Raw genomic sequence first — 17,517 nt, 5'->3', positions numbered from 1 at the left:
ATTATGTGACGGCCATACACTAAGGATGTCCCTCCTGAGCTGAGAGAAGCTTTTCTTCCCGGAGGTGTGGATTTCAGTACAAAGTCTGTGCTTGTTGATGAGAACAGGGCAGTGGCTGTAACAGAGGCAGCCGGTGGTCCAAGGCATCCTGACAATAGGAATTCCCTTGACTAGATAAGAAAAGCCTGAGTTCTGCCTGCAAACTTTTGATTTCATCTTCACGCACCTCACCTCCCTTTTTGCAGGCAGGCTGGCAGAGGGTGGCATCCAGTGGGCCTCCCCATGCTGACTGCTGGCCCTCTTGTTGAGTTTGGTCACATTTTCAAAGCCTAAAACATCTTGAAACATATGATGACCATTGCTCATTCCGTGCTCTCTCCAGCTAGACAGAGCTCGGGAGGAGGGAGGAGCACCTCTGCTGCCGGCTTGCCAGAGCTCCCATGTGGCCCGCCACAGTTGTAGCCTGGGAGCCAGGGCTGAGCTCTTGGGCCCAGCTGTGTGGGGTGCTGGGGTACCCATGCTCCAAGGCACTGGCTGTGGGGCTGTGCTGGGTTCTAGGAGGACAGGGTGGGTTTAGGGTCTCATCAGTTGATAGACTGCTTCCCTGTCCCGCACGCTAGGGCGGAAGCCTTCCTTTGAGTTTTTTCCTTTGCAGGAAGCCCTTATTTTGGCATCTGCGTTAAGGTGCAGTGTGCTGGTAAGAATGTTGGCTTGCTCCAGAGAGGTAGTATTTTGGATCCCAGCCTGCCATTCCTGATCTGTGGGCCTTGGGCAGGTGACTAACCTTGCCAGCCTCTACACCCTCCTCTGTGCAGTGACTATGAGGAAGGAAGGAACAACATGGTCAGACGTTGGAGACCTTAGATTCTGTAAAGCACGCATATGAGACCTGGCAGAGCATGCTGCCTGTATGGGGCTCTTGTCTTTTTGCGGTCTTCATGGCCTGACACGTTGTGGTGCCTTTCTGGGGTGAGCCTCAGGGCTCAGCAGGGAGAGGCAGCGCGAGACCAGTGAGAGCCTGTGTAGAAGCGAATAGCTGCATTGTCCTTCAGTCTCGGCTGAATGGCTTTTATTTAAACCTCTTCTCTATTAGAGTGTCCTACTTTGCAGTACCGAAGAATATCTGTTCGTCTGCGGTTCTTCAGTAAAGAATAGTTTAGACCCCTAAATACTATCTGACCCTGTAACTTTCTAGGTCTAAGGAACAGTTATTTTAAAGGATAAAGATGTTGGTTTAAAAGATATCGATAACACTAGCCATTGTGTTGATTGCTTTATAGGTACGGACTATAGGCCGCAGACTGCTGGCGTAAAGCTGGCTTCAGCCTGTAGATTTGTGGGTGTGTGTATGCTTGTGCCTGCAGAGTGTTTTAATTTTATATTTTGAGTTCAAATGATTTTATATTTGGGAGATTTATATTTTTAACTTGTCTTGAAAGAATAGAAGGTCTGGTACAGCTGTGCTTCCATTCCTCTGTGGCTGGGTGGTGCTGGCCCATCTGCCTGAACCTCTGCACCTTATCCCTCTTCTGTCCCTGCCTCCAGGGTTTCCTGCCAGTGCCATTTGTCACCCTGCACTCAGCCTGCTGCAGTCATTCACTCCTCATGTCACTGCCTGGCCTGTGTAGGCGTTTCAGTTCATTTTCGCCTAGTAGGCCTTCAAATATTTGTTGAGTGAAACTGTTATTTCTTTCAGTCCTCAGAGCAATCCTCAATTTACAAAGGAAGAAACTGAGACCAAAGGAGTTCTAGTGTTTTGTCTAAGGTTACACAACTCCCTAAATGGCCAAGTAGGTCCTTAAGTCTCCTTATTAATAATTGACTCTAAAGCTAGTAATTTTTCCAGTAAATCTCTTAAACGTTTATGGCCCAGACTTTCTAAGTAGCTGACTGGGTATTGATTGTTCTTTAAAGAGATCACCCATTGAGATTTGCTCTGAGCAGATGTGTTATCCCTAGAAAATAAGCAGTGGTGATACACTTTAATAATAATACTCAAGTTATAGTCGCATTGACTACTTCTGTAATATGTGCATTTTTCTTTTTCTTTTTCTTTTTTTTTTTTTGAGACAGCATCTTGCTTTGTCACCCAGACTGGAGTGAAGTGGTGTGATCTTGGCTCACTGCAATCTCCACCTCCTGGTTTCAAGCGTTTCTTGTGCCTCGGCCTCACAAGTAGCTGGGACTAACAGCCACTCACCACCACTCCTGGCTGATTTTTTCTTTTTGTGTTTTTAGTAGAGACGGAGTTTCACCATGTTGGCCAGGCTGGTCTCCAACTCCTGACCTCAAGTGATCTGCCTGTCTCAGCCACCAAAGTGCTGGGATTACAGGCGTGAGCCACTGCGCCCGACTGCATTTTTCAATGTAAAAATGTTTCCTAACAATAGAAATTACTTTTTTTTCCCCCAAAATAAACTGATAATCTGTGTTTGTCAGCTCTGGCTGCCATAACAAAAAGCTGTAGACTGAGTGAGTTAAACAACAGAAATTAGTTTTCTTACAGTTTTGGAGGCCGAGTTCTGGTTGGGGCTCTCTTCCCGGCTTGTAGATGGCTGCCATCTCACTATGTGCTTATATGACCTCTTCTATGTGCATACACAGCTCTCTGGCTTCTCTTATGAGGACACTAATCCTCTAATTTTAGGGTCTTGCCATCATGACCTCGTTTAACCTTAACTGCCTCCTTTTTTTTCTTCTGTTTTTTGAGACCAGGTCTCACTCTGTCACCCAGGCTGGAGTGCAGTGGCGTGATCTCAGCACATTGCAACCTCTGCCTCCCAGGTTTAAGTGATCCTCCTACCTCAGCCTCCCAAGTAGTCGGGATTACAGATGTGTGCCACCACGCCCAGCTAATTTTTGTATACTTCAGTAGAGACGGGGTTTCACCATGTTTGCCAGGCCAGTCTTGAACTCCTGACCTCAAACTCACCTGAACTCGAACTCCTGAACTTGAACTCGCCTGCCTGGGCCTTCCAAAGTGCTGGGATTATAGGCCCGAGCCACCATACCCGGTTACCTTCTTTTTCTAAAAAAAAAAAAAAAAAAAAAAAGCCTGAGTTGTGCTTTGTCTCTGGGGCTAGAGTGTGGTGGTAGGATTATAGCTCACTGCAGCCCTCAACTCCTGAGCTTGAGTGATCCTCCTACCTCAGGCCCCCCAAGTAGGTGGGACTGTCAGTGAGTACCAACTGTCCCAACTAATTAAGAAAAAATTTTTTTGTAGAGATGGGCGCTCACTTTGTTGCCCAGGCTGGTCCCACACCCGTGGGCTCAAGCTGTCCTCCTGCGCTGGCCTCCCAAAGCACTGGGATTACATGTGTGAGCCACTGTGCTCGGCCCTTTGCATCCTTATAGACCTTATCTTGAAATATGTTGAAGAGTTAGGGCTTCATCATTTGAATTTTCGGGGCACACAGTTCAGTCCATAGCATGAGGTTTTGGGGGACAAGATAATATAGCCTAAGATTTGCCTTTTTCCCCTGGAGGAGATAAAAATTATGAGTAAAGTTATCTGTCATGTAACACTGCTAAATCAGAGGGCTACCTTCAGTATTTCAAACTGTAAATTTTTGTTTGTATTCCTACTTCTTTTCTCTCCATTCACCACTACCTCGATATTGTACTCCCATCTTTGCTTACTGAATTAAGCACAGCCTCCCCCAGTACCACCTGGCCTTGGTTCCATTTTATATTTTAAAAATGTTTTTCTTCCTACCTTTTTATTTGCAAATTTTTTAACGTACAGAGAAATTGAGTGTATTTACCAGTTAACATTTGTCACATTTGTTCTGTATCTCTGTGTACACACATACATACATATACAGACACACACTTTTTTCTTGAACCATTTGAAAGTAACATGCAGATATAATGATTTCTTTTTAATTGTTTTTTTTTTTTATTTCTGAGACAGAGTCTCGCTCTGTTGCCCAGGCTGGAGTGCAGTGGCACGATCTTGGCTTACTGCAAACTCCGCCTCCTGGGTTCTCCTGCGTCAGCCTCTTGAGTAGCTGGGACTACAGGTGAATGCGCCACCATGCCCAACTAATTTTTTTGTATTGATAGTAGAGACGAGGTTTCACCATGTTGGCCAGGCTGGTCTCGAACTCCTGACCTCATGATCTGCCTGCTTCGGCCTCCCAAAGTGCTGGGATTATAGGCGTAAGCCACCGCGCCCAGCCTGTAACGATATTTTTAACCCACACATATCAGTGTGTATCATTTAATAACAAGGATATTTTCTTATATAAACTTGTCATTTTTCTCACCCTGGAAATTTAACATTGATACAGTGATGTGTAATATAAAGTCTGTATTCAAATTTTCCCAGGTTAAAAAAAAAATCTACCCCGTCTCTCACACCTTATTTCGTATTTCATGCTGCTTTCTTAGTTTGTGTCTGGTCTGGCCAGACTGGCGTACTTCCTCTTCCTGAAGCATGTGCCGTACATGTCTGCTTTCATGCCTTTGCACAGGCTGTGTCTTCTTCGAATCCGCTCATTCCATCTGGACCTGGTGAAATCCTGCTGTTCCAAGCACTTTGCAGTGGTTTTTCCTCATACAGCATCCCTTGACATCCCCTAGTGTGTTTGCTCCCTTCTTTAAACCGCAAGCTCTTTATGCTCTTGAATAATGTCTATTGCATCATGCCCTGTAATGAATGTAGAATTTTAGGACTTTTTAAAAATCTCCTTCTTAGGACTAGGGGCTTCTTGAGTATGGGACTTCGTATAGCCATGTACTCTCCATTTTTGTTGCTCATTAAGTATTTGTTTAGTTGACTTAAACCCAGAGTGTTTCACATGGTATTTTATTTTTAGTATAATTTATTTATTTTTAGTGTTGTTTCTTAATTTGGAAAGATGGTCTGAAAATTCCAGTTTTCTGAAATTATCTTAAAGAATGCAAAGAACTAAGGATATGCACTTTACGGTGTATTTAGGGATGGGGATCCCACAGTTTTACTACCCTTTGACATTGTATCAACAAAGTGAAAACTGTCAAACATGGCTTTCTCTAGACAAATGTATGTAAGGATTGTATTCACAGTTCCACTGGTAAAATGGTGATAAATTGGGGTGGTATATGGCCTGTTGTATCCCAGCAGGACTTGCTGGGGGATGACACAGAGCAGCTGTAAGATCTCTTCTTTTATATCTAGGTTCGAGATGCAGCAATAAACAGCTTAGTGGAAATTTACAGACATGTAGGAGAACGTGTGAGGGCAGATCTCAGTAAAAAAGGATTGCCACAGTCCCGGTGAGTGCAGATTTTTTCCTTTCTTCTGCTCTACCCCCCCATTCTTTTCCAGTTAATATCTTGATTTGCAGTACTTTTTCTGTTGTGATTATTGTATTCAAAGAATATACAGTTAGAGGGTAGTTGGAGATTTTGTTCAGATCATACATCCGGGGTCCCCTCCCATTCCTCTTCCTCAGAAATGAGACTTTCTCACCCAGACTGGGCAGGTCCCATGCCACATACTGATTTTAAAAGCAATTGGTATTGAAAAATTCAGCACTCTTACACAGTTTTATGCTTCTGTATCTAAGATTCTGTATCTATATCTGTACAGACAGCACTTAGTATAGTAGGTGCCTAGAATACATTTGAATGAATGAAGCCATTCCAGGATGTGTTTGGATAAAAATTCGTACGTTACAATTTTGGAAATCATGTTTTAAATGTAACTTTCTGTTTTCATGTCATTCTCAATGCGTATAAGCCCATGCAAAGGGATCAGTGTCTCATCAGACCCAAGACAACTGGAGTCCAGAAATGTGACTTTGTTATAGTCCAAATTTTTAAAATAATGTAATGATCAGATATGTATAATTTTAATTGTGATGGAGAAACTTAACACCAAATTAATTCCAAACTTTTACCCTGGGTCATTCCTTTAAGGGGGAAAGTAATGTTAAAATTCCAGACAGGACTGGAGTGGACTCACAGGGCAGCTTATCTGAGCCTGTCATTTTGTCCATGCAAACCCCAGAGGCCTGGAGACATGAAGTGACTTTTGAGAGATTACACTGCTACTAAGAGTCAGAACCAAGTTCAAAACCCTGTTCTTCTGATTTGCCTTTTAATTTTCTCTGCCCTGTTTCACAAAATCGTTTATGGCATACTGGGCATCTGGAAATGGGATGGAATACTGAAATATACAGGAGTTAACTGTCTTTATGTCTCCAAGGCAAATATGACAGCAGTGGGCCCCAGACCCTCAAGTGACGGCTCCATGGGCAAACAAGTGGGCTACGTTTCCTTGTGGTTGAGAGTCATGCCTGGTCGGGAACTGCTCTCTCCATCTGTGCACAGGATGATTAGATGGGAATAAAACTATTTTTCGTGTTCTTTATGAAAGATAATCTGTGAGAATAGTTTTTTTTTTTTTTTTTAATTCCTTTGTTTTGTGAACCTCAGCCTTCTGGTCTTTGAATATACGGTGAGAACACAGGAGGAAAAAGAACTCAGCAGCAATACTGAACAATCTCTCCAGGAAAGTTGGAGGGCACAGATGATCAGGGGAGGCATATCAAGGGAAGGGACTGGTAAATGACGAAGGCACCGTGGTTGTTCGGAAAACAGGTCTCGAGAGTGAAACCCTGCCCTGCCGCAGGGCTGGCCTCACGCCATGCTGTGTAACGTGATGTGACCCCAGACCGTGAATCCACCATTTTACACAGTTTCCATCTTAACAGGAGGCTTCCTCTGTATGTTTGGAAAGTAACCACAGCAAACTAGCAAATCAGGGAGAAACGACATGGTAGAACCGAGATCTAGCGAGGTGAGAGTACAGGAAAGAGTTAATGCAGCCGGCCTGAGACTGCTGTCCTTAGAAAGGCCTGCTTACAGGCCTGGCCCCAGGCTGGTGTCTAGAAATGTGGATTTGGGGAGGGCCCCCACCATTCCCAACAAGTGGGATAAGAGTGGCTCAGTGTGTCAAACGGCACAGCACAATGTGGTTTATGCTGGATGCCTGCTCACCTCTCTGCCAGTTGTGTAAGTCCCGAAAGCCTGTTTCCACCTGGACTGGCTGCCTTCACTGCCTCTTGGAAGCCCATTAACCTGACATCTCTTTGTCATACTGGGTCTTTGCTTCACCTTTCTCGGCAGGTGCATCTGCTGTTTCTTGGAGACCAGGCCTTTTCTTTCTTGGTTCATTCATTCATTCATTTGTTCATTTATTTAATTTTAAAAATTATTTTTGTTTGTTATTATTTTTTGAGGTGGGACCTCACTCTGTTACCCAGGCCGGAGTGCAGTGGCGTGATCATTGCTCACTGCAGCCTTAACTTCCTGGGCTCAAATAATTGTTCCACCTCGGCCCCCCAAGTAGCTGGGACTAGAGGTGCATGCCACCATGTGCGGGTAATTTCTGTATTTTTTGTGCAGATGGAGTTTTGCCATGTTGCCTAGGCTGGTCTCAGGCTGATTTTTTTTGAGTCACTGATTCAATCTCTCTACTTGTTAGAGGTCACTAATTCAATTTCTCTACTTGTTAGGGGTCTATTCAGATTTTCTGTTTCTTTTTGAAGCAGTTTTGGTAGCTTGGATCTCTGTAGGAATTTAGTCATTTTATCTTGCTTATTTAATTTTTGGCATATAATTGTTCATAGAATTCCCCTGTAATCCTTTTTATTTGTACATGCTCAGCAGTGATGCCTTCCCTTTCAGGGTTTTTATTTGATTAATTTGAGCCTTTGCCCCTCTGGTCAGTCTAGTTAAGGTTTATCAATTTTTGTCTTTTCAGAGAACTAATTTCTAGTTTCATTGATTTTTCTCTTTTTCCTGTTGTATATATTTTGCTTATTTCACTCTAATCTTTACTTTTGATTGGTTTGATGTACTTGTCTTTTTCCAGTTTTTTAAGATGGTTATTGATTTGAGATCTTGTTTTAATGTAGACATTTACACCTATGAATTTCTAAGTACTGCTCTAGCTGTATTCCCTAAATTTTGATATGTTAATGTTTTCATATATCTCAAAGATTTTCTAATTCCTTTTTGTTTTCATTTTTGCGTTGTTACTTAGGAGTGTTTTATTTCTACATTTTTTGATTTCTCATTTCTTTTTGTTATTAATTTCTGATTTTATCCTATTGTAGTTAGAAAACATAATTTATATGGTTTCAGTCATTTGAAATTCTTTTCGTTAAATTAAAAACATTTGTTTTGAGACAGAGTCTCACTCTGTTGTCCAGGCTGGAGTGGAGTGGTACAATCTTAGCTCACGGCAACCTCTGCCTCCTGGGTTCAAGCGATTCTCATGCCTCAGCCTCCCAAGTAGCTGGAATTACAGATATACACCACTACACCCAGCTAATTTTTCTAATTTTAGTAGAGATGAGATTTTTGCCACATTGCCCAAGATGGTCTCGAACTTCTGCCCTCATGTAATCTCCCTGCCTCAGACTCCCCAAGTACTGGGTTTACAGGTGTAATCCACCATGCCCGGCTTGAAATTTATTGAGGCTTATTTTTGTGGCCTGGCATGTGGACTCCTGGATAATGTTCCATGTATGCTTGGAAAGAATCTGTAAGCCAGGCCCAGTGGCTCATGCGTGTGATGCCATCCCTTTGGGAGGCTGAGACAGGATTGCTTGAGCCCAGGAGTTCAAGACCAGCCTTGGCAATGTGAGACCCCTTTTCTCCAAAAAGTAAAAAAATTAGTTGGGTGTGGCAGCATGTGCCTGTGGTCCTAGCAACCTACATGAGACGCTGAGGCAGGAGAATCTCTCCAGCTTGGAAGGCTGATGTTGCAGTAAGCTGAGATCGTCCCATTGCACTCCAGCTTGGGTGACAGAGAGAGACCCTGTCTCAAAAAAGAAGAATCTATATTCTGATATTGTTTGTTTGAATATCTTATAGATGTTTGTTCTAGTTGGATTATAGTGTTATTGAAGTCTTTTATTTTCTTGTTGATCCTCTTTCTGGTTTTTAAAATCCATTAAGGAATGTACATATTGAAGTTTCCAGTTAATACTGGTGAATTATCTATTTCTCTCTTCAGTTGTCACTTTTTGCTTCCTATATTTTGAGCTCCGTTCTTAGATGCATATATGTTCATAATTGTTACTGTTGTAACAATTATTTACATTAGGTATATCTCCTAATGCTATCCCTTTCCCCTCCCCTCTCCCCACAATAGGCCCTGGTGTGTGATGTTCCCCTTCTTGTGTCCAAGTGATCTCATTGTTCAGTTCCCACCTATGAGTGAGAACGTGTGGTGTTTGGTTTTCTGTTCTTGCGATACTTTGCTGAGAATGATGGTTTCCAGCTGCATCCATGTCCCTACAAAGGACATGAACTCATTCTTTTTTATGGCTGCATAGTATTCCATGGTGTATATGTGCCACATTTTCTTAACCCAGTGTGTCACTGATGGACATTTGCGTTGATTCCAAGTTTTTGCTATTGTGAATAGTGCTGCAATAAACATAAGTGTGCATGTGTCTTTATAGCAGCATGATTTATAATCCTTTGGGTATATACCCAATAATGGGATTGCTGGGTCAAATGGTATTTCTAGTTCTAGATCGTTGAGGAATCGCCACACTATTTTTCCACAGTGGCTGAACTAGTTTACAGTCCCACCAACAGTGTAAAAGTGTTCCTGTTTCTCCACATCCTCTCCAGCACCTGTTGTTTCCTGATTTTTTAATGATTGCCATTCTAACTGGTGTGAGATGGTATCTCATTGTGGTTTTGATTTGCATTTCTCTGATGGCCAGTGATGATGAGCATTTTTTCATGTGTCTGTTGGCTGTATGAATGTCTTCTTTTGAGAAATGTCTGTTCATATCCTTTGCCCACTTTTTGATGGGGTTGTTTGTTTTTTCCTTGTAAATTTGTTTGAGTTCTTTGTAGGTTCTGGATATTAGCCCTTTGTCAGATGAGTAGATTGCAAAAATTTTCTCCCATTCTGTAGGTTGCCTGTTCACTCTGATGGTAGTTTCTTTTGCTGTGCAGAAGCTCTTTAGTTTAATTAGATCCCATTTGTCAATTCTGGCTTTTGTTGCTGTTGCTTTTGGTGTTTTAGACATGAAGTCCTTGCCCATGCCTATGTCCTGAATGGTATTACCTAGATTTTCTTCTAGGGTTTTTATGGTTTTAGGTCTAACATTTAAGTCTCTAATCCATCTTGAATTAATTTTCGAATAAAGAGTAAGGAAAGGATCCAGTTTCAGCTTTCTACTTATGGCTAGCCAATTTTCCCAGCACCATTTATTAAATAGGGAATCCTTTCCCCATTTCTTGTTTTTATCAGGTTTATCAAAGATCAAATGGCTGTAGATGTGTGGTATTATTTCTGAGGGCTCTGTTCTGTTCCATTGGTCTATTTCTCTGTTTTGGTACCAGTACCATGCTGTTTTGGTTACTGTAGCTTTGTAGTATAGTTTGAAGTCAGGTAGCGTGATGCCTCCAGCTTTGTTCTTTTGGCTTAGGATTGTCTTGGCAATATGTGCTCTTTTTTGGTTGCATATGAACTTTAAAGCAGTTTTCCAATTCTATGAAGAAAGTCATTGGTAGCTTAATGGGGATGACATTGAATCTATAAATAACCTTGGGCAGTATGGCCATTTTCACAATGTTGATTCTTCCTATCCATGAGCATGGTATGTTCTTCCATTTGTTTGTGTCCTCTTTTATTTCACTGAGCAGTGGTTTGTAGCTTTCCTTGAAGAAGTCCTTTACATCCCTTGTAAGTTGGATTCCTAGGTATTTTATTGTCTTTGAAGCTATTGTGAATGGGAGTTCATTCATGATTTGGCTCTCTGTTTGTCTGTTATTGGTGTATAAGAATGCTTGTGATTTTTGCACATTGATTTTGTATCCTGAGACTTTGCTGAAGTTGCTTATCAGCTTAAGGAGATTTTGGGCTGAGACAATGGGGTTTTCTAAATGTACAATCATGTCATCTGCAAACAGGGACAATTTGACTTCCTCTTTTCCTAATTGAATACCCTTTATTTCTTTCTCTTGCCTGATTGCCCTGGCAAGAACTTCCAACACTATGTTGAATAGGAGTGGTGAGAGAGGGCATCCCTGTCTTGTGCCAGTTTTCAAAGGGAATGCTTCCAGTTTTTGCCCATTCAGTATGATATTGGCTGTGGGTTTGTCATAAATAGCTCTTATTATTTTGAGGTACGTTCCATCAATACCGAATTTATTGAGCGTTTTTAGCATGAAGGGCTGTTGAATTTTGTCAAAGGCCTTTTCTGTATCTGTTGAGATAATCATGTGGTTTTTGTCTTTGGTTCTGTTTATATGCTGGATTACGTTTATTGATTTGCATATGTTGAACCAGCCTTGCATCCCAGGGATGAAGCCCACTTGATCATGGTGGATAAGCTTTTTGATGTGCTGCTGAATCCGGTTTGCCAGTATTTTATTGAGGATTTTTGCATCGATGTTCATCAGGGAGATTGGTCTAAAATTCTCTTTTTTTGTTGTGTCTCTGCCAGGCTTTGGTATCAGGATGATGTTGGCCTCATAAAATGAGTTAGGGAGGATTCCCTCTTTTTCTATTGATTGGAATAGTTTCAGAAGGAATGGTACCAGCTCCTCCTTGTACCTCTGGTGGAATTCAGCTGTGAATCCATCTGGTCCTGGGCTTTTTTTGGTGGGTAGGCTATTAATTGTTGCCTCAATTTCAGAGGCTGCTATTGGTCTATTCAGGGATTCAACTTCTTCCTGGTTTAGTCTTGGAAGAGTGTAAGTGTCCAGGAAATTATCCATTTCTTCTAGGTTTTCTAGTTGATTTGCGTAGAGGTGTTTATAGTATTCTCTGATGGTAGTTTGTATTTCTGTGGTGTCAGTGGTGATATCCCTTTTATCATTTTTTATTGCGTCTATTTGATCCTTCTCTCTTTTCTTCTTTATTAATCTTGCTAGCGGTCTATCAATTTTGTTGATCTTTTCAAAAAACCAACTCCTGGATTCATTGATTTTTTGGAGGGTTTTTTGTGTCTCTGTCTCCTTTGGTTCTGCTCTGATCTTAGTTATTTCTTGCCTTCTGCTAGCTTTTGAATGTGTTTGCTCTTGCTTCTCTAGTTCTTTTAATTGTGATGTAAGGGTGTCAATTTTAGATCTTTCCAGCTTTCTCTAGTGGGCATTTAGTGCTATAAATTTCCCTCTACACACTGCTTTAAATGTGTCCCAGAGATTCTGGTATGTTGTATCTTTGTTCTCAATGGTTTCAAAGAACATCTTTATTTCTGCCTTCATTTTGTTATGTACCCAGTAGTCATTCAGGAGCAGGTTATTCAGTTTCCATGTAGTTGAGTGGTTTTGATTGATTTTCTTAGTCCTGAGTTCTAGTTTGATTGCACTGTGGTCTGAGAGACAGTTTGTTATAATTTCTGTTCTTTTACATTTGCCGAGGAGTCCTTTACTTCCAACTATGTGGTCAGTTTTGGAATAAGTGCAATGTGGTGCTGAGAAGAATGTATATTCTGTTGATTTGGGGTAGAGAGTTCTGTAGATGTCTATTAGGTCCACTTGATGCAGAGTTGAGTTCAATTCCTGGATATCCTTGTTAACTTTCTGTCTCATTGATCTGTCTAATGTTGACAGTGGGGTGTTGAAGTCTCGCATTATTATTATATGGGAGTCTAAGTCTCTTTGTAAGTCTCAAAGGACTTGCTTTATGAATCTGGGTGCTCCTGTATTGGGCACATATACATTTAGGATAGTTAGCTCTTCCTGATGAATTGATCCCTTTACCATTATGTAATGGCCTTCTTTGTCTCTTTTGATCTTTGATGGTTTAAAGTCTGTTTTATCAGAAACTAGGATTGCAGCCCCTGCTTTTTTTTGTTCTCCATTTGCCTGGTAGATCTTCCTCCATCCCTTTATTTTGAGCCTATGTGTGTGTCTGCATGTGAGATGCGTCTCCTGAATACAGCAAACTGATGGGTCTTGACTCGTTATTCAATTTGCCAGTCTGTGTCTTTTAATTGGAGCATTTAGTCCATTTACATTTAAGGTTAATGTTGTTAAGTGTGAACTTGATCCCGTCATTGTGATATTAGCTGATTATTTTGCTTGATAGTTGATGCAGTTTCTTCCTAGCATCGATGGTCTTTACATTTTGGCATGTTTTTGCAGTGGCTGGTACCGGTTGTTCCTTTCCATGTTTAGTGCTTCCTTCAGGATCTCTTGTAGGGCAGGCCTGGTGGTGACAAAATCTCTAAGCATTTGCTTGTCTGTAAAGAATTTTATTTCTCCTTCACTGATGAAACTTAGTTTGGCTGGATATGAAATTCTGGGTTGAAAATTATTTTCTTTAAGAATGTTGAATATTGGCCCCCACTCTCTTCTGGCTTGTAGAGTTTCTGTCGAGAGATCTGCTGTTAGTCTGATGGGCTTCCCTTTGTGGGTAACCCGACCTTTCTCTCTGGCTGCCCTTAACATTTTTTCCTTCATTTCAACTTTGGTGAATCTGACAATTATGTGTCTTGGAGTTGCTCTTCTCGAGGAGTATCTTTGTGGCGTTCTTTGTATTTCCTGAATTTGAATGTTGGCCTGCCTTACTAGGTTGGGAAAGTTCTCCTGGATGATATCCTGCAGAGTGTTTTCCAACTTGGTTCCATTTTCCTCGTCACTTTCATGCACACCAGTCAGACGTAGATTTGGTCTTTTCACATAATCCCATATTTCTTGGAGGCTTTGTTCATTTCTTTTTCCTTTTTTTTTCTCTAGACTTCTCACTTCATTTCATTCATATGATCTTCAATTATTGATACTCTTTCTTCCATTTGATTGAGTCGGTTACTGAAGCTTGTGCATTTGTCATGTATTTCTCGTGTCATGGTTTTTATCTCTGTCAGTTCGTTTATGGCCTGCTCTGCATTGATTATTCTAGTTATCCGCTCTTTCATTCTTTTTTCAAGATTTTTAGTTTCTTTGCCCTGGGTGCGTAGCTCTGAGAAGTTTGATCGACTGAAGTCTTCTCTCAGCTCGTCAAAGTCATTTTCCGTCCAGCTTTGATCCGTTGCTGGCGATGAGCTGTGTTCCTTTGGAGGGGGAGATGTGCTCTGATTTTTTGAATTTTTTGAATTTCCAGCTTTTCGGCCCTGCTTTTTCCCCATCTTTGTCGTTTTATCTGCCTTTGGTCTTTGATTCTGGTGAGGTACTGATGGGGTTTTGGTGTGGGTTCCTTTGTGTTTGTTAGTTTTCCTTCTAACAGTCAGGACCCTCAGCTGTAGGTCTGTTGGAGATCGCTTGAGGTCCACTCCAGACCCTGTTTGCCTGGGTATCAGCTGCGAAGGCTGCAGAAGATAGAATACTGCTGAACAGCGAGTGCTGCTGTCTGATTCTTGCTCTGGAAGCTTCGTCTCAGGGGTGTACCCCGCCATGTTAGGCCACTCAGGGGTCAGGGACCCACTTGAGCAGGCAGACTGTCCATTCTCAGATACCAACCTCCGTGCTGGGAGATCCACTGCTCTCTTCAGAGCTGTCAGACAGGGTCATTAACATCTGCAGAGGTTTCTGCTGCATTTTTTCTTTTTTTGCTATGCCCTGTCCCCAGAGGTGGAGTCTACAGAGACAGGCAGGCCTCCTGGAGCTGCAGTGAGCTCCACTCAGTTCGAGCTTCCTGGAGGCTTTGTTTACCTACTTAAGTGTCAGCAATGGCGGGCGCCCCTCCCCCAGCCTGGCTGCTGCCTTGCAGTTAGATCTCAGACTGCGTGGCTGTGGGACCCCTCCGGGCCAGGTGTGGGATATAATCTCCTGGTGTGCCCTTTGCTAAGACCCTTGGTAAAGCGCAGTGTTAGGGTGGGAGTGACCTGATTTTCCAGGTGTTGTGTGTCTCAATTTCCCTTGGCCAAGAAAAGGAATTCCCTTCCCCCTTGTGCTTCCCAGGTAAGGCGATGCCTTGCCCTGCTTGCCCTGCTTGCCCTGCTTCAGCTCTTGCTGGAAGGGCGGACCAGCATCGACTGTCAGACACACCCTAGTGAGTTAAACCCATACCTCAGTTGAAAATGCAGAAATCACCGTCACTCTGGGAGCTGGAGGCTGGAGCTCTTGCTGTTCCGAGTCTTATTTATTTATGCAGTCTGACTTTTAAAAACTTTTCATTGGAGTGTTTAATCCATTTATATTTAATGTAGTACTGGTAAGGTAGAATTTATGTCTGCAGGTGTGCTATTTATGTTCTATATGTCATGATTTGTTTCTTTGTTCCTCTGTTACTGCCTTATTTTGTGTTAAATAGATATTTTCTAGTGTAATACTATAACTCTCTTACTGTTTATTTTACTTTTTTGGAGGGGGCTTATTTGCAGTTGTTCTAGAGCTTACAATTAACATCTTAAACAGCCTAGTTAAAATTGATACTATTTAATTTCAGTATTAAAAAGCTTTACTCCTACTTAGCTGTTTTCTTCTTTTTTGCTGTTGTCATGCAAATTATATCTTTATACGTTATAAGCCCACCAATGCATATAGTTCTATACTTATTGCTTTATGCAGTTTCTTTTTAAGTTATGTAGAACAAGAAAAGAGTTAAGAACAAAAAGTACCTTTATACTGTATTTTATATTTACCTATGAATACATAGGTATAACTGTATTTTTACTTATTTTCTTTATTTCTTCATGTGGATTTGAGCTGTTGTACAGTGTTCTTTCATTTCAACCCGAAGGACTGTTGCTTTTTGTTTATCTGGTAATATCTTAGGTTCTCCTTTGTTTTTGGTGGATAGTTTTGTTACATATAGAATTATTGGTTGATTGTCTTTTTAATTTCAGAACTTTGAATATATTATCTATTCTCATGCAGCTCCACTCTGGCTTTCATGGTTTCTCATGAGAAATCAGGTATTGACCTTTTTGAGGATCCCTTGTGCACAATGAGTGGGTTTTCTGTTGTTGCTTTAAAGATTTTCTCTTTGTCTTCTCTTGTGACAGTTTGGTTATTGTGTCTAGATTTGGATCTCTTTAAGTTTATCCTGTTTGGAGTTGCTTGTTAAATATATAGATTGTTTTATATCAAATTTGTGAAGTTTTTAGCCATTGTTCTTCATATCTTTTTTGATAATTTTTCAATGTGGTAGATGCCTGAGGCAACAATAACAACTAGGGCAAAGAATTGGACCCAAAAAGTCTTTGGAAAGTACCATATGTCCTGTCTTTTTTCTCTTTTCCTGGGACCTCTATTATGTGACTGTGTTGGTACATTGGTTTTGTAAGATGATCTCTTGGGCTCTGTTCATTTTTTTTTTTTGTTTCTGTTACTTAGATAGGATATAATAACAGTTGACTCATCTTCAAATTTGTTGATTACTTCTTGTCCCAGCTCAGATCTGTTGTTGAACTCCTCCTAGTGAATTTTTAATTTCAGTTTATTGTACATTTCGTCTCCAGAATTTCTATATGGTTTTTTAAAATATATTCTTTCTCTTTGTTGTTATTCTCTCTTTGGTGAGACATTGTTCTTACACTTTAATTATTCAGAAATAGTTTTCTTTAGATCTTTCAACATATTTATATTAATTGACTTGAAGTCTTCATTGAGTTAAGCCAATGTATAGGTTTCCTTACAAATAGTTTTTGTTGACTGAATTTTATTTCCTTTGTATGGGCCATATTTTCTTGTTTCTTTGTCTCACAATTTCTTGTTGACTCTGGACACTTTAAATAATATATTGTGGCAACTCAGGAAATCATATTCTTTCCCCTCCCCAGATTTTTTGTTGTTACTGTTTATTGTTTTTGTTGCTTATTTTGGTCTAGTGACTTTCCTAAATGAATTCCTTAAGTCTTTGTTCTTTATTTTATGTGGCCACTGAATTCTCTGGTTGGTTAGCTTAGCGATTAGCTAATGATTGCACAGAGATTTCCTTTAGCGTGTTGAACCAGTAAGTCTCCCAGACTCTGGTGACTGGCTCTGTGTTTTGGGGCATGCTTTCAGTGCTGTGAAAGGTGTTTTACACCTCTGTCTTCCTTTTTACTTCCTGCTTGTTCAGAGTGTCAAAGTCAGCCAGTGGGGGACATTAGAACCTTCAGGGGTCTTTCCTGGGCCTGTGCATTTGCATAGCCTTGCACATACACCTCCCAGATTCCCAGGAGTATATTCAGAGTTTGCTGTGGACATCTCAATTTCTAGCCCCCGCCCTCCTTCCCCCCTCCCCCCTTCATTTTTGGTCAGTTTCTTTGCTCCAGTTGTTACTTCTGTCTGGGGTATCCACCATATTGAACAGTTGTCACTGGTTAGTTTTGATTATCGCCTCAGGGAAAAGGCCTCTAACATTGAACAAGCTCTAAGTCAGGTCAAATAAAGACAAGCCCTGCAATTGGGCTTGCAGGGATGTGCCAGGTAGGTGGAATGATAGTTCTTTGGGAATGGGGACTTTTAGGGAGCTCCAGACTTGGGAGCTTCAGCTCTTTCTAGTGGCTGCCAGGCTGCTTGTTTTCACTCTTACCATGATGGTAAGTTGATTTGGACAGTTTTTGCCAATGTTTTCTTTACTTCTTTGAAGCAGATTTTTGAGGGTCCATACTCTGCCATTTT

At 41.3% G+C, this 17,517-nt stretch overlaps 1 protein-coding gene across 6 annotated transcripts in view; it reads left to right on the top strand.

Annotated features, from left to right (window-relative positions):
• CLASP1 (cytoplasmic linker associated protein 1) overlaps positions 1 to 17,517 on the top strand; it is a 298,327-nt gene that overhangs the window by 118,580 nt on the left and 162,230 nt on the right. For all 6 annotated transcript variants that reach the window (XM_031936404.1, XM_026456078.1, XM_023185195.2 and 3 more), the window contains exon 7: positions 5,162 to 5,259. In XM_031936404.1, coding sequence (XP_031792264.1) covers positions 5,162 to 5,259 — 98 coding nt within the window. The remainder of the gene's footprint in view (positions 1 to 5,161; positions 5,260 to 17,517) is intronic.

Source organism: Piliocolobus tephrosceles, chromosome 11 (genome assembly GCF_002776525.5).
Source record: "Piliocolobus tephrosceles isolate RC106 chromosome 11, ASM277652v3, whole genome shotgun sequence".
NCBI lineage: Eukaryota > Metazoa > Chordata > Mammalia > Primates > Cercopithecidae > Piliocolobus > Piliocolobus tephrosceles.
The sequence above is the reverse complement of the archived record's forward strand: the minus strand, read 5'-3'. Positions and strand labels throughout refer to the sequence as shown.